The 25,318-nt window shown below is 38.5% G+C and overlaps 1 protein-coding gene across 1 annotated transcript in view; it reads left to right on the forward strand.

Moving 5' to 3' along the window:
• LOC126282108 (sialin-like) overlaps positions 1 to 25,318 on the forward strand; it is a 52,470-nt gene continuing 27,152 nt past the window's right edge. The window contains exons 1-5 of the mRNA XM_049981569.1: positions 1 to 66; positions 14,333 to 14,517; positions 16,413 to 16,646; positions 22,685 to 22,772; positions 23,087 to 23,331. Coding sequence (XP_049837526.1) covers positions 24 to 66; positions 14,333 to 14,517; positions 16,413 to 16,646; positions 22,685 to 22,772; positions 23,087 to 23,331 — 795 coding nt within the window. The 5' untranslated portion in view covers positions 1 to 23. The remainder of the gene's footprint in view (positions 67 to 14,332; positions 14,518 to 16,412; positions 16,647 to 22,684; positions 22,773 to 23,086; positions 23,332 to 25,318) is intronic.

Below are 25,318 nucleotides of genomic sequence, written 5' to 3' on the forward strand. Positions count from 1 at the left end.
TACAGTAAAAGCTTAGCGTAATCATGTCGGAGAAGACATCAGCAGCTCCTGGCGCCAAGCCATTCAGTAAGAAATTGCATACTTACTACATGTCCAGTCTTACTAGACTTACACGTTTTATCACGTCGGAATTTCAGTATGGTCGTAACATAAAACGGGTAGTCACTCCTGTCGGTATAAATGGCTTAAATTATAAGAATAAAATAGCGTATCTACTTCTTTGTTAAAGACCAGCTTTTTTACTCGGTAGACTTAGAGAAAGCTTTTGACAATGTTAACTGGAATACTCTCTTTCAAATTCTGAAGGTGGCAGGGGTAAAATACAGGGAGCGAAAGGCTATTTACAATTTGTACAGAAACCAGATGGCAGTTATAAGAGTCGAGGGGCATGAAAGGGAATCAGTGGTTGGGAAGGGAGTGAGACATGGTGTAGCCTATCCCCGATGTTATTCAATCTGTATATTGAACAAGCAGTAAAGAAAACAAAATAAAAATTCGGAGTAGGTATTAAAATCCATGGAGAAGAAATAAAAACTTCAAAGTTCGCCGATGACATCGTAATTCTGTCAGAGACAGCAAAGGACTTGGAAGAGCAGTTGAACGGAATGGACAGTGTCATGAAAGGAGGGTATAAGATGAACACCAACAAAAGCAAAACGTTGATAATGGAATGTAGTCGAATTAAGTCGGGTGATGCTGAAGGAATTAGATTATGGAATGAGACACTTAAAGTAGTAAAGGAGTTTTGCTATTTGGGGAGCAAAATAACTGATGATGGTCGAAGTAGAGAGGATATAAAATGTAAACTGGCAATGGCAAGGAAAGCGTTTCTGAAGAAGAAAAATTTGTTAACATCGAGTATACATTTAAGTGTCAGGAAGTCGTTTCTGAAAGTAATTGTATGGAGTGTAGCCATGTATGGAAGTGAAACATGAGCGATAAATAGCTTAGACAAGAAGAGAATAGAAGCTTTCGAAATGTGGTGCTACAGAAGAATGCTGAAGATTAGATGGGTAGAGCATATAACTAAAGAGGAGGTATTGAACAGGATTGGGGAGAAGAGAAGTTTGTGGCACAACTTAACTAGAAGAAGGGATCGGTTGGTAGGACATGTTCTGAGGCATCAAGGGATCACCAATTTAGTATTGGAGGGCAACGTGGAGGGTAAACATCGTAGAGGGAGACCAAGAGATGAATACACTAAACAGATTCAGAAGGATGTAGGTTGTAGTAGGTACTGGGAGATGAAGAAGCTTGCACAGGATAGAGTAGCATGGGGAGCTGCAACAAACCAGTCTGAGGGCTGAAGACCACAACAACATAATTTCGTTGCCCTGCAAACATAATTCACTCTATAGACAGATTTGCAATGACATTAACTTGTTATACTTGGTGACTGCCCATTGTATGCATCAATGAAAATCGATTAACAATACTGTTTGTTTGTTGGGAGGGTTCAAGAAGCCGTCAATTGAAAGCTCATAGAAGGCCGTGCACTAGTTCATCTACGATAACGTTGTCCAACTAAACCGAGTACGACGGTGCTGAAAATATTTTCCCAGCTTTCACTCAAAGCGGTTTTTCAGTAATTCTTTAATGAGAGAGAGTAGAAGAGATTTGAAATCTACTGATTTTGAAAACGGGCTCAGAATTTTGTTGCTAACAGGACGCTGAGGGCACACGCAGATTGAATAGCACAATACTGTGGTAAAAGGGGAAAATAAAAACTTAAAACTTTGCTTAACTGGACAAGTAAACGATCATGTTCTGTCGCAGGGAACAATATAGAACGACTGGGTAAGCTACGGCTCAAATTTAGACTTCATCTTGATTTAACACATATGTTGCAGAAGTGGTAATATGAGAGACACCTCCTCAGTGTGCAACCGACACGTGAACTGGATTACTCTCGGTTGCACGGAAACCATGTTTGAAATCTAACAGTCTGAGAACGCAAGAAAGTTTACTAAATCCCATTTTTTAAATGTAACGTGCTGAAACTGCGTATGAGGCAAGGATGAAAATTCATATAGGGACAGACAAACGATATTCGAAAGCCCGCCACAATGGGACCATGGAATAGTTCCATTCAAAATCAATCACCGCGCGCATTACGATATTTATCCCATTGGGAGACGAGACGATCAATTCCTGTTTCGTAGGACACGGTCGGCCGCTGGCGGATCCACAACCTCATCTTCTCTTAGACTCCCTCGTTCGATTGAAACCGACATCCACCTATGTCTTTCTTCAGGTCGCCAAAGATGTGAAAATGACAAGGTGAAAGATCCGGGCTGTACGGAGGACGCTGGAGTGTTTTCCAACCAAATCGCTGAAGCGAAGCCTTCCCCCAACTGGCAATGTGGGAGCGGGCGTTATCGTCCGACAGGATAGTTCCAACGGACAGCCTTCCTGGGCAATTTGACTTTGTGGCACGTCGGAGTTTCTGCAAAGCGTTTCCATATCACTGCGCGTTGGTTGTGGTTTCACGCTCGAAAAATTCGACGATCAGAGGAAGCATCCTCTTGCAATATAACGCCCGTACGCACACTGCCAATCGGACAAAGGCTAAGCTTCGGTGATTTGGTTGTGAAACACTGCAACATTCTCCGTATAACCCCCAACTTTCACAGCGTGATTTTCAAAATTTTGGCGACCTGAAGAATGACACGAGTGGACGTCGGTTTCAGTCGGGCTAGGGAGTACAATAGTGGTGCGGTTGTGGATCCGCCGGCGGCCGACCCCGTTCTATGAAACGGGAATTAACCGTCTCGTCTCCCAGTGGCATAAATGTCTTAATGTGTGTGGTGATTCCTTTTGGATGGAACCATTTGATGGTGTTATTGTAGTGTGTGTTTGGTTTTCATTTGACTACCTCTTATAATTTCGTAGGGAATATGTGAACACAAACAGGTAAAACCCACACGAAAACAGAAAAGACAGCTTCCGTATTTCGTTTCGATATAAACCCACAACAACTACTTATATCTGAACGCTGCATTTCTCAGTATCTAAAATATAGTCTCTGTCACAATTACAGTAAATACATAAATAAATGAAGAAGATTTTGATTCGGTATAATATAGAATCTGTTTAAGTTCTAGTATGACTTTTGCGGTCCATTTCAACACCGCTGTGATAGATCACGGGTCTTACGAGCAGAACACTGTAGTGATAAAAATCGGAACGCAAACCGGCGTTACCTGCGTCTGCGTGAGGACGAACACCTAGAAGCCACTCTCCGCTACTGAACTGTCTGTCACCTGTCATAATTCTTTGGCTCAAAACAAGTTAGAGACGCATTTATCTATCGGGAGTTAAGCTAACTACTCTGAAAGATAAAATTAAAGAAAGAAATTTCAACACCATATCGAAAGAGATTCGTGATTTTATCCAAAAGATTTCATCAAAGGCAGCGTACTACGCTAGATCCAGAGCTAAATACCGCCTAGCATTCTGGGCTGGGATGTCCTTTAAGGAATCTGCCGCTTTAAGGTTTTCTCTGTACAGATTCACTAGGCACTATCCCATTGCGAAATGCATGTGTCTTATCTTAAAAGTAACTGTTCCATGCAAGTGACTGACAATGTTTCCAGAGTACTTCGACGTAAAAGAAAAGAAGATTATGGTTTAAAGTAGCGCCGACGAGGAGTTCTTCAAAGACGGAGCATAAACTCTGGTTGTGGGAAGGATGAGGAAAGGGATTCAACCGTGGCCTTTTTTTCTGTAGGAAACCCCCCCCCCCCCCCCCCCGCTCCACTTGTATTATCCGTTTTAGGAAAACCTCGTTCGGTATTATTTAATAGAGCCGTCGTGCTTAACGTCCCAGATCACCGTTAACTTTTCCAGAATATCAATTCGTGCCACGTTACACGTTACTCTTAGCATGTTGCGCATAGCCAAGTGATCAGAAACTTTACAACTCTACTTGTATTCCAATCGTTAAGTACGTGGCAGAGGGCACTTTCCATTGTACCACATTTCAACGTTTCTTCTCGTGACATTCACACTTGTAGCATAGTACAACCGAATGCTTATATGCCTTCGCGAAGTGTAATTAGTTGAATTTCACGTTTACGGCCCCTACGGTAGCGATATATATGAACCAAGAAAGGCGATAGATTATGCCGTATAAACTGGTTTTGCTATTTTATAAGTATATTTTCTCAAGATGTTTTTGTTTTCCAGTTTAACCAGTTTTCCAGTTTTTTGTTTTCCAGTGGTTACCTGTTCAAAATTTCAGTCATTTCTGAAGCATCCTCCCACCAATTGAACAAGTATTCGAACAGTTTAGAGTCCCACATAAGTCGTACGTTTTATAAGACCAGCTGCAGTTTCCAAAATCATATCAATGAGTCGAATTCTGTCATTTTTTACGTCTAGAAACGAGACTCTGTAACCATTCGACTTGATATCCCCGAACGTTGCCACTTCCAGGTATTTATATGTGTTTGACTCGAACTGTGACTGATTAGCCGCATAGTCAAAAATTTCTATATTTTTACGTTTCACGAAGGAAACAGTTTAACACTTTTCTGTATTAAGAGTTGGGTCTATATCGTTTCAATGACTGGCTGAATATTATTACAGTCTTAAAGGGTAACAGTTTTTCACGTTGTTGTTATTGTTGTTGCGGTTTTCAGTCTGAAGTCTCTCTACATCTACATCTACATCCATACTCCGCAAACCACCTGACGGAGTGTGTCGGAGGGCACTTTGTGTACCCCTATTGGTTCTCCCTTCTATTCCAGCCTCGTATTGTTCGTGGAAAGAAAGATTGTCGGTATGCCTCTGTGTGGGCTCTAATCTCTGATTTTATCCTCATGGTCTCTTTGCGAGATATGCGTAGGGGGGAACAATATAGTACTTGACTCCTCGGTGAAGGTATGTTCTCGAAACTTCACCAAAAGCTCGTACCGAGCTACTGAGCGTCTCTCCTGCAGAGTCTTCCACTGGAGTTTATCTATCTCTTCTATCAACCCTATCTGGTACGGATCCCACACTGCTGAGCAGTATTCAAGCAGTGGGCGAACAAGCGTACTGTAACCTACTTGCCGGCCGCGGTGGTCTAGCGGTTAAGGCGCTCAGTCCGGAACCGCGCGACTGCTACGGTCGCAGGTTCGAATCCTGCCTCGGGCATGGATGTGTCTGATGTCCTTAGGTTAGTTAGGTTTAAGTAGTTCTAAGTTCTAGGGGACTAATGACCACAGATGTTAAGTCCCATAGTGCTCAGAGCCATTTGAACCATTTTGTAACCTACTTCCTTTGTTTTCGGATTGCATTTCCTTAGGAGTCTTCCAATGAATCTCAGTCCGGCATCTGCTTCACCGACGATCAACTTTATATGATCATTCCATTTTAAATCACTCTTAATGCGTATTCCCAGATAATTTATGGAATTAACTGCTTCCAGTTGCTGACCTGCTATATTGTAGCTAAATGGTAAGGGATCTTTCTTTCTATGTATTCGCAGCACATTACACTTGTCTACATTGAGATTCAATTGCCAATCCCTGCACCATGCGTCAATTCGCTGCAGATCCTCCTGAATTTCAGTACAATTTTCGATTGTTACAACCTATCGATATACCACAGCATCATCCGCCAAAAGCCTCAGTGAACTTCCGATGTCATCCACAAGATCATTTATGTATATTGTGAATAGCAACGGTCCTACGACACTCCCTTGTGGCACACCTGAAATCACTCTTACTTCGGAAGACTTTTCTCCATTGAGAATAACATGCTGCGTTCTGTTATCTAGGAACTCTTCAATCCAATCACACGATTAGTCTGATAGTCTATATGCTCTTACTTTGTCCATTAAACGACTGTGGGGAACTGTGTAGAACGCCTTGCGGAAGTCAAGAAACACGGCATCTACCTGAGTTTCGTGGACGAATAACGAGAGCTGCGTTTCACACCATCGTCTTTTTCGAAACCCATGCTACTCTATCTTGTGCAAGCCACTTCATCTCCAGATAACTACTACAATCTACGAATCTGCTTGCTGTGTTTCTCTCTTGGTCTACCTCTATCATTTTTACTCCTCCCCCCCCCCCCCCCCATATTTCCCTCCAATACAAACTGGTGATACCTTGATGTCTCAGAATGTGTTCTCTCAACCAGTCCCCTCTTCTAATCACATTATGCCACAAATTTCTTTTCTCCCCAGTTCTATTAGCTATGTGATCTAGGCCATCCAATATTCAGCATTCTTCGTAGCGTCACATTACAAAAGCTTCTGTTCTCTTCTCGTCTAAACTGTTTATTGTCCATGTTTCACTTCCATACAAGGCTGCATTCCACACAAATACTTTCAGAAAAGAATTTCTAACACTCAGGTCTTTATTCGAAGTTAACCAGTTTCTCTCCTTCAGAAAGCTTTTCTTGTCATTGCCATTCAACATTTTATGTCCTCTCTATTTTGGCCATCATCGGTTATTATGCCCCCAAACAGCAGACATCATCTACTACTTTAATGTCTAGTTTCGAAATCTGATTCCCTCAGCGTCATATGACATAATTCGAATACATTCCATTATCCTTATTTTGGTTTAGTTCATGTTCATCTTATATCCTCCTTTGAAAATTAACTGCTCTTCCAAGTCCTTTGCTGTCTCTCAAAGTTATTACTTTTTCTTCCTGGACTTTAATTACCACAACAAATTTTTCTTTGGTTTCCTTTACTGTTCGCTCATTGTACAGATCGAGTGACATTGGGAATAGGCTACAGCACTGTCTCGCTCCCCTCTCAACCGTTGCTTTCCTTTCACACCCCTTGATACTTGTAGAAGTTGTAAATAGCCCTTCGGTCCCTGTATTTTACCCCAGCCACCTACAGAATTTAAAAGACAGCATTTCAGTCAACATTGTCAAAAGCTTTCTCTAAGACTACAAATACCATGAACGTAGGTTTTCCTTTCCTTAACCTACCTTCTAAGGAAAGTCGTAGGGTCAGTATTGCCTCGCGTCGTCCTACATTTCTCTGGAATCCAAACTAATCTTTCTCGTGGCTGGTTTCTACTAGTTTTCCCATTCTTCTGTAGAGAATTCGTGTTATTATTTTGCAGTCACGCCTTACTGAACTGAGAGTTCGGAAATATTCACACTTGTCAGCTCCTGCATTCCTTAGGATTCGAATTGTTATATACGTCTTGAAGTCTTTTTCATATACCTACTTACGCAAAGTCTGAAATTGCAGCCAACATATTCAGTTAAATCATTAGCACACAATGTGATTAGTAGTGACCTTATCGCATTTCCCTGACGCACGTCCAAAATTATTTTTCTGGAAGATTCCATTCACATAATATGTTGTGTTCTCCTGTCAAGAGAAATTCAATGTACTCTCCAATCTAGTTAGATATCCTATACGGAACTGTTTTCGTTACTAATAATTAGTACAGCAATGAATCGAAAGCTTCTCCATACTTCACTTTACCCTTGTTTATTTATGATGGGATGTGTCGATAGCCGTCCAAGGTGGCCGAGCGGTTCTAGGCGCTACAGTCTGGAACCGCGCGACCGCTACCGTCGCAGGTTCGAATCCTGCCTCGGGCACGGATGTGTGTGAAGTTGCCTCGGGCATGGATGTGTGTGATGTCCTTAGGTTAGTTAGGTTTAAGTAGTTCTAAGTTCTAGGGAACTGATGGCCTCAGAAGTTAAGTCCCATAGTGCTCAGAGCCATTTGAACCATTTTTTTGATGTGTCGATAATTACTAACTGAGCGACCGAACTTGGTCAACACTTAAAGAAGCAGCAGCAGCTGACACAATGAGATATTTATACACACACCACCATCTTTATTTCGATAAAAAAAGAAGATTAATTTTATAATTTGTCTTTTAATTCAAATTTACTACTCCTGACATAGCATTCATGTGTCTTTTATCCTCTCGTGGATTCTAAATTTGGTGATATTCCTACAGAAACAGATTTTAGTGATTATTAACCCCGAGGCTGTGTAAAAGAGAAACTCTCTACAACGTCACCTGCTCTAGATACCTGATACGACTGCGTCGTATAAAGCAACGCCTGCGAGATAGGCCTGCTGTGTAACGGCTACAATACATTTGCACCGGAGGCGGTTCAACCATACAGCACGTTGCAGGCCCGGTGCAATTACTGGCCCCACAGCCGAACAACCAGGTTTCTCCGAGGGAAAATTAGCTGTTAGTAGTTCTGGATTGAAAATAGTACTACTGTGTAGGATTATATTCTCGGGATTGTGTATAACTGGAAATATCAGCTCACAGACATATTTGTAATTTCGAACTATTGAAGAATATATTGACCAAAATTCCTAATCATATTTTATGTACTACAAATTGACACAAAAGTTTTATTTACATGGTGTTAAGAATCTGTACAGTATTGTCGACCCGAGATTGTTTACTTTATGTCTCAGTTTTCGCATAAAAATCAATTGTTGATACAGTCGCGCACCAAATGACGTAGGACGCTAAACGGAACAGTCGGACAATCGGAATTGGTTTGAATTAAGATTAGCGGTAACTTACATCGCTCAGTACTATTTTTCGCATCCTTTTCTATGTTCCTTTCACCAATCTTAAGTTCAACCGAAGTCCTTTTACAGTAGACCTGACTATCATGTTTCAATGCATTTCTGTGAAGTTTAAGTGTGCTTATTCCCAATTGCCTAGTGACGCACTTTTAGTTTTCCAGTTTCCTGCTCTACATACAACATATACCAGGTTCTCTCCACCAATGGTTCACGACCGTGTAGCATAGTTTTATGGAATAAAAAATTTTGTTATATCCACACGTCTAAACTTTATAAGCTTATAAAACGACGCACTGCACTTTTTAAGGTGAGTTGCAAGTAATTTCGAAACAGTCTGTACAAGACAGCGCCTGAAACGGCAGGCAATTGACAGTTCTGCTTGCCGGTTATTTCAGCTGTGGTAAAGCTTTGAACTATGGGTAATGGTGCAAACATTTTATTTCTGTTTCATGATGGAGATCACTATTATCGGTGAAAGAAACAACCTAGAGCTTAAATTAGTAAAATAAAATTTCATCATACGTTATCTTCACATTTTATGTAAAAGAAAATTAATAGGTTAAAAAAAGGGGGAGTAGCCTACCTGCATATTTCTGAATAGGGGCTCCATAGTTCACGTTGTCCCATATTTGCACCGCTGTATCATGTCTCTTACATCAAGTTTCACAGTCGCATTACATATTTTGCAGTTTCATTTTGACGAAGCAGTGTGACTGATACCACTTGCCGTTCAAGAACAGCCTAATGCGTTTAGATAATTTTTAGCACACACGCGATATTTAATTGACGCTGAATGGACACGGTGTTAGGTCGATTAAGCAGAACACGTATGCTCGTCGCCATATTATGTTCGATTTGTCTTTCTTTAAAATGATAGACTGTGGCTTTCCTTGTTGCTACGGAGTGCACTGCACCATTTATAGCTTTGCTCGATTTTGCGTTACACATAGCACGTAATACTATTCACAACCCACTTACTTCTGTACTTCTGATAAAGCGCTCTACCCGGAAATTCTAAAACAAATTTTACTGTTTTTACGCGTCTATCGCCACTTTTCACAAATCTCACGTAGAATGCACTATATTAAATACTGGTTGAAACGATACGCTTCGCTTGGCCTTCCTTACCATTTGTTTTCTCAATTAGAAAAATACAGGCTGGGACAAATAAAAGTAGTCCTGAGAACAGAGTACAGGGGTAAAAAGGGAAACAAGAGAAGAAAGGAAATGCACTACTAACCCTATTATAACATATGTTGAAGGTGACCACCATTCATCTCTTGGCGTTTTTGGGCCCTGGTCAGAAATCTGCTGAAGATGGATCAAAACTGAACAGCTGAGATTGCTGCAATCTCGTCCGAAACGTTCTTTTGCAGTTATTGAAACTACAAGGGTTGTTGCGACATACCTTAGACTTGAGGGCTCACCACACAAAGTAAATTGCACGCTAACAGGTCAGGTGAACTGTGTGGCCAGCTAGGACCACGACTGCGTCAGCGCGTGAAGATTGTGTAAATGTGCTCCAAGGTTCGTCCGGCTGTATGAGCAGTTGCTCCATCCTGTTGGAGGTAGCTATAGGTCCTTCCTTCTTCCGTTAATGCTGCCACAGATTCACGTGCAATCGTATCCTCCATGAACATGGCGTCAGACATCTCATTTTTCTAAGCCTTAACTCATTGAAAGTAAATTATTATCAACTACATTCGGTGTTCTGCTTTTGGGCGCAAAGAGGAAGTAGTTTTACCGTTGTTCACCATACTGTATATCGCACGTGTAGTTGTACTCACGAGCAGCACAGTTCTTTTAAATTCTCAACGCAACCATGGAATGTTTGTTCGCCCACTCGCTTTATTAATAGTGATATTATACACTGATCTTACCGGATATTGCAGCCAGTTAAACCTAAATGGTAAAATTGGATGAAATAAGTGCAATTTCTGGTATTGGGAAGTTTGCGCTTTCGTCTCGGTTCATCACTGTACCAATCCATTTAAAATATTTTATCTTCATCTGGTACACTATTTTGTATTTGCTAATTTTTTGTTGAACTACGTTACTAAGTGTAGTAGTTTCTGCCTACAAGAGAAAATTTTATTGATTTTTAACACGTTGCACAAATCACAGGTTAAGACTATTTTGCCGGCGTGTGCGTCAGTGCCATATGCGCCGTTTCCAAGTTCTATTCTAGAACATCCGAAAACATATAAGAATATTCGTAAAAACTCGAGAAATTAGAGACCAATCTTGAATGTTTTCCCTTGAAAAATACGGTGATACGAAAGAGACATAAGATGTCCAGGGGACCTCCACGATGTGATGGTAACCACCTCAAGCTCTCATATCTGCACAACCACGGCAGTTACTACGGCACAGTCACTACTGTGATCAAAGACAGCACCATACACAAAACTTAGTGACTGGTGGTCGGTGGTTTGGGAATTAATTTTACAATGCACACACTTATCATTGCCGTTTTTATTTATACACAGCAGAGCAAATATGCAAAACCCTCAAGGATAAGGTTATTTTACTGGCGCGGCATAACAGGTGGTTTTTCGTTGTAGACGTATGTGGCGAATTCAGAGCGAACGAAACACATACGTCACAATAACGGGTGCCCAAACAGTTGCATCAGTCCACCGTCTACCACCCTCTGGCGGCTATGCAGGCGTGTATCTTCGCATGCAAAGTAGCGAATGATCCCCTGTGATAGATTATTCCAGACATCTTGCATCTTTCGTTGCAGTTCAGTAACGGTTCTCGCAGAGTAAGGAGATCGAGTAGGTTCTCGCTTCATCATGTTCCACACGTATTCTACTGGCGAGGAACCTGCCGATCTTGCTGACCAGAAGAGTTATTGTACAATATGTTTGCAGCAACAGCATGTGGACATGCATTGTCCTGCTGAAAAAGCATACCACCTTCCTGTCGAGAAATGGCAGTAACATGGGGACAACAGCGTGTGAAATGTAGTGGGCACAGGTTACTTTACCCTGCAGAAACATCAAATGATGGCCCCTCAAGGTGTGAAACCTGCTGTAGGACTTGTGTGTCATGGGGGAATACGTTCCAGAATAGGCAGCTTAGCCTACCAGGTCTACACCGTACATGTGTATGTTCACTGCCAGCATGCATACAGGAACCACTCTCATCACTCAAGACAATAGAGTGCCATTCCGCTCTCCAGTCGATTCTTTCACAACACTAGAGTAGCCATGCTTAGTGGAGACTCGGTGACAGTGGTAGCCTGGCCAGAAACACACATGGTCTTCTTCCTGCTGCAAGCACAGGATTCTCAAAGGTCCTTGGTGACACAGCTGGTGCAAAATGTGCCTGGATTCCTTCCCTGAACGATGTTCTGTCAGCCACTTCTGCTCACACAATGGGTTGATTAGTGTACTACGACACACAGGATCTACACATGCTGCTGTATTGCTACCAGGTTTAAGAGCTGTATATCAAAGGGGGGGGGGGGCTTCAGGCATTTGATGAATTAAAAGTAGACCAGCTATGCTGTATTTAAAACCCTCTTGTCTGAAGGACGGCACTTCATTGAATGCTGCATTATTTTATTACTAAAACTTTCATTTCACAATTTGGTATCATGAACTTATCTGCTATTCTGGATGCAAAAAACTGACAGAAGTGGTGTGAGAAAATATGAAGAGACTGGAGATATACACTCACAATGAAGATACATGGCAGGATGCTATGAACTGTATCACTCATGTGTACAAAATAGTTCTATGACTTTTCCTGAAGAATCATTAAAAATTGTGAGATGCCTACCTCACACATTACTAACAGGAGATACTGAAAGTTCAAACATAAGATATGAGCATACATTACACTACATGTCTGAAAAGTATATGGACATTCAGTGTTATTTGTTCCAAAGGTGAGTAGTAGATCAGAGGCGTATTTTACAACTTTTATAGCATTCGTCTTTGGGGACATATTTTCACCAAACTCCATACAGGTGAAACTGACTTTTGTTCCATTCTTATCCAACCATTTTTATCTAACCATGAAAGAAGTAATGAATTATCCTGTGGAAGACTACTCACAAAGTTTCAAGAACAAGTATTAAGTGAATAACGCTTCATTCACCTGAAAACTGCTTTAATAAGGACTGTGAAGAAAAAATTAGATAAATTACACCACACACACAAGCATTTAGGCAGTCATTATTCACATGATCCATACGCAACTGGAACTTGAAGAAACCAAAACATGTGTTACATGCTATGTATTCTCTGCCACCACTTGACATTGGTTTGCAGAGTGTGTAATATGAAGATAGCTATGAAGAATCTTTCTGAAGCTTGGTGAATAACTGGTGGGTGAATTGATCTGCTACTGAGCTGATGCTGTACTCTAGCCAAACAATAGCTGGGGAGTGTGATAAACATTGGGACTTTGAACAAGCCACTCCAACTAACCCATGAAATCTTTTTCAAAACTATGGGGGTCTTTGCTTTTGTATAGGGGGTTTATCATGCTGATATATAAGAGATGTTACTTCAAAATGTTACTACAGTGTGGGAAGTGTGCTATCATCTAAACATGTTTATAAACTCATGCGACCATTCTGCTTTCAATGAGAATTAGTACTATGTCCTTATGCTAGGAATAACGTCACCAGACATTCACACCACATCCACCTAATTTTACTTCTGCCTTAATGAACTAAGATACAAGTCCTTCCAGCAGGTATCTGTCAGATGCATGTATGACCACTTGAGTTCCATATTATTTACCACTCCTATTTCAACTGCTCTGCTGACCAAAGGTCACCTTGTTTGAAACACACTAAACAAAATCATGTATTTATTCTTATGGTCAGTGGCTTCAGGTTCCTGCAATAGGCTGTAGTTCCTATCTGTTTGATTTCTCAGACATTCTAAAGTGATAACAAAGATTATCGCCTCCCACATGCCTCCATTTTATTCTTAGTTGTGGACCAATGTTGACAAACATGGAGAAGAGTGACTTGGTAATCAGCAACAGTAGGAACAGCATAAAATACAGACAGCAACTGAGACTGTGTCATATCTCAACAAGACAACAACGTCAATACATAATGTGACACTCAGTGAACATATATCAGGTGGCAAACAAAGTATTTTAGTCTCTGTTCAAGTTAAAGATATAATGAAGTAAGCAAGAAGCAGCACAAAGGAGAAAGCTTACTTGTCCCTTGTAAGAACTCATTTGTGCTCTTCTTCAATGATATGGGACATTTTGCCAAAATATGTACCAAATCAGATAAAAGGAGTGCAATGGAAAGAAGGAGTCAGGATTGGTATAATTTACCAGGGGATATTCTTGGCACTTCCTCAGAAGGCATCACCAGAGTTAAATGTGATACACAAATGGTCAAATGCCCAACAAAAAGAAAATCAGGATAACTGTCATTTTCATACTAAGTAGTATAGTTTTCATAATAAAATGTTATTATGAAGGGTAAATTGCTGCAAAATAATGCAGAGTACTATGAGGCATACTACTGTTATGTTCTACAATTTGACAACAGACAAACTGTGGGCTAACATGAAATGAGTTAATGGAAAAATAAAATCATTCAACCTTTTATACCACTCATTTCATCACACTGATTTATTCTGATAGAAAGCTGATCTATGATGTCAGTGTACTGAATCTACATTATATATCATCATATTTAATGTCTAGCATATAAAAAAGTGTATTCAATCAAGTCTTAGGAGAATTTTCACCCATTAGAGAGTTAAGTCCCTTTCTTGTTTTGTATTGTGTAACTAATATTTTGAAATTCTTTTGCAGCCTGCTTTCCAATAAGATATGCTGTGGCTGTGTTGGGGTTCCTTGGAATTGCTTTCCAATACATGCTAAAGGTCACACTGTCAGTAGCAATTGTGGGAATGGTATCCAAACCTGACAAGGACGAAGATGCAGTTCTTGATGATACATGTCCCATCACAGTGACTAACACAAGCTCAAGTTCACAGGTAAACCTCATGCTTATTTCTTACAATGGAAACTAAAGGGAGCTCCTTCTTTTCTTTATTGATCACTAACTAATTTCAAGGTGTTTTCTGATTGATAATTTACCCCAGTTTTATACTAAACAAATACATTATACTAATAGACAAAGCTCTATATTATTATTTAATTCTCAGTTGACTGAACACAAAACTCCATTATATACTGGCTTTTAAACTTCCCCTCCAGTTGACTAAATGAATTTTTGAATAATTCCATTCTTGAGCAAGCAGCATGAGCTGTCCATCAGAGAAACTGGGTCATCTCAAATTCACTCCAAGTACTTCATAGACTGCCCCTGCAGTTTACTGACTTTCATCAGGAACACAAGTCTCAGTGGAAAGCGCAATCTCTTAAAGTTAAAAGGGAAATCTGTTGGAATGATTGATACCTATAGGATAAATATTGTTTCACCCTTTCCCTTTATAGTTACGACTGCCAGTTCTATTACACTCCCCAGTGTTTTCTTTACTAACCCAACTGCATAACTAGAAGTGTTACAGGTACCTTTGTGCCACAACCTTGTTTTTTTTTACCACGTTTGGCTGAAAGTTTTTGAAACAAGCAGATGCTAGATCAAGATCCATCCAAAGATTACCCTGGAAATGTCATTCACACATGACAGAGACTGTTTACAAAACTCTCATTTGACCAGTTTGTGAGTATTGCTCCTCGATTTAGGACCCTTGCTAGAGACTACTAACAGAGAAGATCCATACAACAGTGGTATGTTTAGTCATAAAGCCATTATTATTATTGTTATTTCAATGTTCTGACACTTGATTTATTATTTTGCCTTCTTGCTTCGCAGTACAATGTTGTTAAGTCTGAATTATTACAATCACTTAATTTTTTACACTCTTTTAAACATTCTTTGTTCATGAACAAACCAATCTTGTAACACACTGCACATTCTGAAGACAGCAGGATGAATATTTCATGCAGACAGATGACCAGAGAGTAATGTCCAGTAGTCAAGCAGAATATGACTACCACTTCTCTTCTCAATCCATGAAACACTACCATTTGATACATCAGATTTTTCCAGAACTTTCCCTCACATGAAATTTTATTGGAACTTTATAATTCTTTTTGAAATGTGTTAATAATGTCCTTCACTGCAAAATACAACATTTTAGTTTTTACAGCCCGTTTAATTTTTGTGCCCTTCTTAGCTAGGAAATCTGCTTTTTCTTTACCATCTAAGCCACAGTGAAATGGTACAAGCACAACAGTGTCATATAGATATTCATGATACCCCAGTGGGAAATTTATTGATTTATTTATTTATTTATTCATCCGTAAACAAATTTCTTTGTATGGATGTCGTCGTTGTACATACATATGTACATTATTTTGTCACATAAGATAATGAAATACAAGCTATATACAATAAATTTATTATACAACTAAAAGACTTACTGAAAACACGTAAGCATGACATTTATGCTATAAATCATTTGTAAATTCCATGAAATAAAGAAAAAAATGGAACAAAAGTATATAAACTTTTAGATTCCAACAAGCATTACTTAAATGTTAATGGTTTGGTTCCATTTATTTCTTTGTAGACACACATCGATATCATTATTACTGTCACTCACACAGATTTGAATATGATTTTTCTGTGCCATTGTGGTCTTATTATTTTGGTTTAGTCTAACAATAGTGTGTGTGTGTGTGTGTGTGTGTGTGTGTGTGTGTGTGTGTGTGTGTGTGTGTGTGTGTGTGTGTGTCTGTTTGTGCATGTGTGTAAGGCCTGCTTTTTCTGTATGTTTGTATCTGGGCATCACTGAAATAACATTATCATGAATTAATGCTGTTGGAGGAAGTACCTGTTAACAAAACCATTCTTTTGCAGACTGGAGAATTCGATTGGGATGAGGAAATGCAAGGTCATATTCTGTCTTCATATTATTATGGATATGTGGCAATGCAGATAGTTGGTGGCCACAGTGCTGCGAAGTTCGGTGGGCGGTGGGTGTACGGAGCAGGACTCTTTGCTGCAGGGCTCCTCACACTTTTGGGGCCACTGGCAGCATACGCTGGGCCTGTAGTCTTCATGGTCTCACGCATCGGTGTTGGACTTGCTTCTGTGAGTAAAGAAATTTCTTTGAATCAGAAAAAGCTGTGCTAGTTTTATGATTTAAATGTGCCACATAAAAAAGAATTACAGCAGAGTTCCACACTAGTTGATGTGGTGGAATATTCAAGTCACTGCTTTTATCATATTAAGTGCTCATTTAATTCTACTACAAAGAATTTTCCCTAAGACATTTGTTTAGTGCTTCATTCTCCTAAGTCTAATATTATGAGTAAGAATTCCAAGATTGATAAAATGTATTTTTGCACTGTATCACATACAGGCATCCTAATATTGTTATACCTCCAAAGTCACTAAAATGAAACATCTGTAACTAGGAAATAGTGAAAGAGCAGCATCTAAACGATAAATTCAGCTAATCTGCAAAGCAATTCAATAACGAAATGTTTTCTCCTGTTCCAACAATCACCAAGTGTTTAGGTAATTAATGACCTCTACAGTCGCATCAAAAATTTCAGTTAGACTCTATGTTTAACATGAGTAAAATGAACTGTGTCATTATAACAAAACCATCTAAAGTTAATTCATTCATTCATTCATCAATAGTTTTTCTGAGCTGATTTCATTTTCCTGGATCCCAAATAGTATTATACAGGATGTTTCATTTAGTGTCTAAACAGTAATGTCTACTACACGTGCGAAAAGGTCATTTTCATTAATTTGAAATTACAGAATAATAGGAATATTTTGGGAGTATTTTGAGTAAGTATTCATGTTTAAGAAATGTCTTTAACAGAATAATTCAAAGAAAATGTTCAAGAAAGGAAGCCCATTGAAACAAAGATAGAAAAATTTGAATATTTCAAATACTGTCACACCTACGAGTATGCTATTTATCTACAGTGTGTTCATTTTAACTGAACACACTGAAATATCTCAAAAACTCCACATCAGATCAAAGAAAGTTATAATTCTAATGTGTTTGTCTCAGAGCAGAACATCCAATGATACCATACTCGACCCCTCATCCCACCATGTGTGTGGGTGGAAGGAGGCAACTGTTTTTCATTGCAAATTACGATTCTATAGCAAAATCTACATACTTTTGTTTGAAGCATTTTCTTCAGTTCACCACAGAGGGCACTGTAATTGGAGAAATAGAAATGGATACATAATAATAATTTATGACATGCTACTCAAAGACCCTTGAATATCCAATAGCACGTGGGTCCCCACCTCCATGCTGCAAGAGTAGGAGAAGACAGTATTTCATAATTTCTAATTGGAAACACCATTTGCAATGATGTATTCCTCCAATATATTGAATAGGGGACTACTCGACATGCCTCTGCGGCCATGACTCAAGACAAATGCTGTATTTCTTCAATTAGAGGAAGTGTTCAAACAAAGTACTGCCAACTTAAGTTCCCAACAAATAACAATGAGCACTGTGAAAAGCAGGGAAAACAAAGAACAACAAAATGAACAGATTGAAGAATCAATAATTGCAACACATTCTTATAACAAAGGACTGTGAACTCAAGCCAGCCATGAAAATATCACCCTACGAGAAGCACAGACAAGTAAACAGTACAACATAACAAATGAAGCATTTCACTGTGACCTGACAAAAGAATATAGCAAACACAAACATCTCGTAGTTGGGAAAAATGAATAACATCTACCAATTTTGCAATGCAAAAAAATTCAATAGAGAAACATCAGGATTCTGTTGCCTGAATGGGAAAATTCAATTACCACCACTGAATACACCACTTCAGGCATTTTTACGTTACATGATTGGGGAAACTTCAGATTCAAAACACTTCCTTCAAAATATAAAAGCGTACACCACCTGCTTCCAAATGATTTATTTTGGCACCACTTTGTTCAACACTAACAGAGATCAAACTGATTACTTTTTTCCCATTCAAGGACAAATCTATCAAAACTTGGGATCATTGCTATCACTACCCAATGGAGACCGTAAATTCTGCAAGTACGTTCCATAAGAAATGAAGAAACAGAAATTGATCAACAGTGCACAAATATCAGTGGATTGAGATGATAAGAAGTCCAAGATGTACAGAAGATCTTATATAAATACAATCAACTGTTTTACATATTCAAAACAGCAGTAGACCAAATGATTTTTGATGACTATAAAGTTATAATTTGAGCTGACAAAATACCACCAATAGATCATGAAGATAGAACATGAACATCAATTTAATGCACTTCAGATAGACAAAGTTGCCACTGTAATTAAGACACAAGCATGACATAATTGTACAACAAAGAACAGGAGAACTACAATGCATTGCAGAGACACACTGTTCATTTGGTGCCCTCCAATATCCATTAATATTGCTGTATGAAGAGGATGGATATCATTTTTACATGAAACAAATCCAACCTGAAACAGGTGCAGAAACAAACCAAAAAGTCACCACCAAGGAGTTCTATGCTTACTGTTCAATGATCAGAGACAATGAAACATACAATTCTTTGCACTCACTGCTTATTCTAATAATTCCTGGTAGATATGTATGCAAAAATAGAAGTGGAATGTATAATTTACATAAGACTAAATCAGAAGAAACTATGTATAGAAGACTACAGCCACCTTCAAGACGCAGTCATAAATTATGGAACCTCTGATGACATTGGAACAATAGTAATCTTACCCTCATCATACATAGGAAGTCTGAGGCACACCCACAAGCACTTTCAAGATGCCATGACCTCCACAAGAAAATATGGGTGACATGACCTCTTCATAACATTCACATGCAACTCATTGTGGCCAGAATTTAAAGAACAACTAAGATATGGACGAGCCCATCTGCATTGACAAGACATAATAGTCTGAATTTTCTGACAAAAACAAATTAGATCTATCAAAGTTATGACAAAATACCACATCTTTTGAACCATTAGATGCTGGATGTACATAATTGAATGGCAAATATGACTGCCTCATTCATACAATCTTATATGGCTGCATAACAGAATTCAACCAACAGGTATCAACAAAATCATCCAAGCTGAATTTCCCAATCCCAATATGATTCAGAACTATGTGACACAGTAGTGAAAGAAAAAGTTTCACCTAACATCCAAGCCATTAAACCCCAAGTCCCTGTGTATGAGTGATGAAAAATGAACAAAAAAATACCCAAAACCATACTTGGATGACACACAGACCAGAGTTGATGGCTATCCCAAATAAAGAAGATGATGACTCAAAAGTGGTAGCTTCAGCAAAACTATGAATATGAGGCAGTGGTGTACTGGAAATAGACAATCGATTGGTAAAAAATGGAAAGGAGTATATGGTGTTGTTGGCCTGGAGGCCCCACCTGGGAAGTCTCATTTCAGTCAACGCCACATTGGGCGATTTGCATGCTGGTGAAGAGGATGAAATGATGATGAGGACAATAAAACAAACAGTCCAAGAGCGGAGAAAATCTCCAATCTGGCCAGGAATCAAACTCAGGCCCACTTGCATGGGAGGCAAATACATTACCAGAATACTGCAATTTAGTGAAATCCACCAAATATGTCTGTAAGTATGTGAACACAGGCAGTGACATAACAGTATTTCAAATAGCCAAAGACAGCAGACAACAAAACAGAAATTACAATATCCTCAAGTACCAAATAGGAAGATACATCAACAGTAATGTAGCAGCAAGGCAGATTTTTGGTTTTCCCATACACGAATGCAAACACACTGTGCAACATCTAAACATGCATTTAGAGAATGGACAGAGAATTTATTTGACAGAAGACACCAACAGAAAAATTGCAAGTGAACCACCTTAGAATACAACATTAACAGCTTCTTATCAACTGTGCCAAACAGATCCATTCACAAAAATATTACCTATTATATGTGGAACACAAAAAGAAAAATTTTTCAATGATGAAAAAAAAGGAACTCCAGTAGAAGATCATCATGAAAACTGGTGCATTGGGCCAAGTACACATCCAAATAGCACTGAATGTTTGTATCTCCAGATGTCGCTACATGAATACATGAAATACAAGGACCAACAGGTTTCACAACTCTCAAGAGTGTTGACAGTTATCAATGCCAGACATGGAAATACAAGGAGCAACAGGTTTCACAGGTCTCAAGAGTGTTGACAGTTACAAATGCCAGACTTACAGAGAAGCATGACAATGCATAGTATTACTCAAAAATGACAACCACTGGGAATTAACATTACAAGAAGCCTCACTCACAGCCTCAGGTGAACGAATGAGAGACTTATTCACCATAGCTTTAACGACAAGCCCATCCTGAACTGACTATCAAATTCAGTGATGACATCTTCAATGAAACAACAAATAACCAGACCTTAGTACAACTTGGGGTGCAAGCTCCATGAAAAGATGGTATCAATGTGCTAAACTTCGAAAATTACAAAGGAAAAAAGCTACAACATCAACGAATTACTTCCATCCATTGCTCACAGCAAACCACTCCTCAATGACAATCAAAAGGAAATTTACAATGTTGTCATGGACCAGATCAACATCAACAGTGGTGTAATTAGTTATCTGAAAACACCAGGCAGCACTGGGAAAACATTTCTTATAAATCTATTGCTGGTGGAAATGTGTGCTAAACAACACATTGCACTTGGACTGGTATCATCTGCCACTACAGCCACATTAATGGAAGGTGGATGAACTGCCCATTCCACCAAACTACCATTGAATATAGCCAAAGAACAATTCCTGATATGTAAAATCTCAAGAGCATCTGGATGGGATGAACTTATAAAGCAAGCTAAACTAACTCCTAAAGCGAGCTAAAATTATCTTCTGGTACAAATGCACAATGGCATACAAAAAATCACTTGAAGCCATGGACAGAACATTACAAGACTTGTGAGAAAATTCTGAAGTGATGGAAGGAACTCTACTTATACTCTCAGGAGATTTTGAACAAACAGAAGTAGACAAGATCAAGGCATGTTTTAAAAAAATCACACATACAAATACTTTGACTAACAAAAAATACGAGAGTTTAACTACTGAAAGGTGATACAACAGCATATTTTGTTCAACTTCTACCAATAGGTAAAGGAACATATCCTACTGACTGGATGATCGGCCTCATTAAACTCAGCAGTGATTTCTGCAACACTGCCACTGCTGAAAATGAACTTGTTGACCAAATTTATCCAAACATTTTTCACAACTATACCAATCCAGACTGGCTATTTGAAAGGGCAATTTTGGGAACTAAATATAATATTGGCGATGATATCAACTTTAATATTTAAAATAAAATTCCTGGTGAAGAGAGAATATACTAACCAACTGAAAAGATGGTAAAATCATTGAAGAAAATGTGAACTTTCCTACAGAGATTCTAAACTCTTTGCAAGTACCAGGAAATCCATTATACTGTCTTCAACTTAAAATTGGATCTCTGATTGTACTACTCAGAAATCTCAACTCACCAAAACTATGTAATGGAACAAGGATGATCGTCAAACAGCTATCAAATAACATCACTGAAGCTGAACTTATAACTGGAAAGTACAAAGGACGCACACTATTTATCACCAGAATACCACTGATCTCCACTGAACTGCAATTTCAGTTTAAAAAATTGCAGTTTCCAATCAAATTAGCCTTCAGTTTTGCAGGTAACAAAGCACAAGGACAAACTTTAAAATATTGTGGCATCAAACTCAAAGAGTCCTGCTTCTCTCATGGTCAGCTGTATGTAACTTGTTCTGAAATAGGAAATTCAAAAACTTTGTACATATTCACCCTGGATAAGAAAATGAAAAATGCTTTTTATAAACAAGTATTGTAAACAGTTAGAATATGTTTTCCATAATTTTTTTACCTTGCATACTTTAACAAGAATTGTAAATAGAATATTCTTTCACTAACATTTTTTTTACATCTTATACTTTACAGTTCATCCTTTTATTCCAACAACCACACAGTCTCATATCAACTCCCTGAGCAAAGTGGGGTACCCCACCTAGTTATTTGTAAATATTGCATTACAGTTTTTAATCTACTGACAAATACGTATATTTCTTTTATTTTTTCAGGGAGTAATAATTCCAGCAATGCATGTGATGTTTACAAAATGGTTTCCCGAGCATGAACGTCAGAGACTATCTGGTGCCATATTTTCAGGTTATTATCAGATGTTTACTATTCTATATTAATTATTTACTTTTCTTGAAGGAAAAGTAAGAGCTAAAGGTAGAATATCTATTTTTGCTGCTTGTTAGTACGGTAACATGCAAAGTAATTTACTAAAACATTCATCAAATATTAAAAAGCCACCTAATTTTCTTACGTACCTTTTCAGTTACATATTGAGCTAAGTGATGAGTAACGTGAGGTGTCATTAAAGATTGTGTTTCATAAATACATATTATCTTGTACTTATTGATGAACTATTCGTAGAAAAGGATTGTGAAATTTTTTCTTCCACTTGTTTGCAGCAAACTACATGGGTACCCTACTTTCAATGGCAGTATCAGGAACAATGGTGAAGAACTTGGGATGGCCCTCTGTATTTTACGTTTTTGGTGGTATTTCAACAGTTACAATAATTCCATGGGTATACTTTGTATACAGTGAACCTGAATCTCATCCAAGAATTACAGAGAAAGAATTAAGATATATTCTGGAAAATACTGGATGTAGTATGAAAGAAAAGAGTAGCAAAGAGCCAGCAGACAGCCAGGTACATTTCGATAATATTTATGGAAATTAAATAATAATCGTCTCTCAAGCTTATCACTTTGTAGAAATAACTGAATTTGCATGAATTTATAATTTTAAATTGTTTCTTTTCAGAAATAATTTTAATTTATGGGGGATATTCATAAATAAACTTCCAACTGGCTATTAAAAAAAAGAAAATGATAGATAAAGTATTTTATATACAATCTGTACCTGCATGCAGAAACTACTTCTCCACATAATTGGCACCCCTATTTAAACATTTGTCACCCTGTGACACCAGCATCTTTATCCCTTCATCAAAGAATGTTGCTGCATGGTGCTTCAGCCAGTTGTTGACAGCATCTTTGGGTGCGGCATCAATCATGAAGTGATGAGTGGCAGCTCGACCTTCATCTTGGAAAGTGATGAAAATCACTTCATGCCAGTTCTGGACTATAGAGAGAATTAAACTTCCTTGCAGATTAAAATCATGTGCCGACTGAGACTCAACTCAAGACCTTGGTCTTTTGCGGCAAGTGCTCTACTGACAGAGCTGCCAAAACACAAGGTGGGAAATGAGGTACTGACATAAGTAAAGGTGGAGGGGCTGAGTTGTGCTTGGGTTGCTCAGCCAGTAGAGAACTTGCCTGAGAAAGGCAAATGTCCTGCATTCGAGTCTCAGTCCAACACACAGTTTTAATCTGCCAGGAAGTTTCATATCAGTGCACACTTCACTGAAGAGTAAAAACGTATTTCTACAGACAGGATGCTGAAAAAATCTTCCAGCCAAAAATATGAGATTTACTTTCATTCAGTTCACATTTTGGGGTCATACATTGTTGTAAAGAAGAAGGACTTTTTTCCCAAATTGTTTGTTTTAGATTGATCCTGGGAGTTCCATAAGAGTTTGACAGTAAACCTGTGATGTCACAATATTTTCATTTGTTACTCTTATGAATTTCATTTGATATCTTGGAAAACTGTAACCATCATTTTGCAGTTTGACAGCATTTGCTTGAATGTTTTGCATTCACTAGAGAAATCAGTGTGCTTCCACTGATGGACTGTTCATTATTACTGTAATTCATGTACTGCACCCATGTCTTGTCCTCAGCCATGATTCTGTTCACAAATTTGTCCTACATCTTAGTGTAGTGTTGAAGGGATGTCACACCCAAACTCATTTTTTTCAGCTTTATGTATATCAGTTAGACATGTTGTTACCCACCGTGCACAAAACTTCTCATAACCTAACCTCTCTGAGACAGTGTTAAAGAGGGTCATCCTTGAAATCGGAGTCACATCTTCAGAAAGTTCAGAAATAGTAAGTCAAAGCCTCACATATACATTTTCATCAGCATGTTGCACAAGTTTATAAGTCACATCTGAATGTCTTTCCTGACCAATTTCATCATGAACATATGTGCAACTAGCCTCAAATTTTTTGCACTGCTCCCTCACAACACTATCACTCTTAACTCCATCCACGTACACACTACACAACTGACAAAGAATCTCAGCATAAATGGCTCCTTCTGCTTGCTTGAAGTGAATGACAGAACATAGCTCACAACTACAGGAGACGCAATAACATCATCTATTGAAATCACTTTCTGCTTGCGCAGTGACAAACACAACAGAGCTGACTGACACAACATGACCTTCAAAATCTGCTTTTGAAGCCCTCGCACAATGTAACTGCAAACATTTATTTTTAATAGCCAATTGTGGGTTAATTTATGTCTAGCCCTCATATTTATTTTTCTGATAATATGTTAATAAACTAGTTATTTTCTTTTTTCAGATTTATGAAGTCCATTACATCCTTCTTATTTTAAAAATAATACACTTTGGACTTTATTAAATATTTAGTATTTCTGTAATTTATGAGACATTATTTTCTTCAGCTGAAAATAGATGAAAGATTTGTAAAAACAAAGAATCATATAAAAATGTCTCTGCAGGAATAAAATTTCAAGTTCAGTTACTTTATTTTTTTATTTTCT

Source organism: Schistocerca gregaria, chromosome 7, assembly GCF_023897955.1.
Source record: "Schistocerca gregaria isolate iqSchGreg1 chromosome 7, iqSchGreg1.2, whole genome shotgun sequence".
Taxonomy (NCBI): Eukaryota; Metazoa; Arthropoda; class Insecta; order Orthoptera; family Acrididae; genus Schistocerca; species Schistocerca gregaria.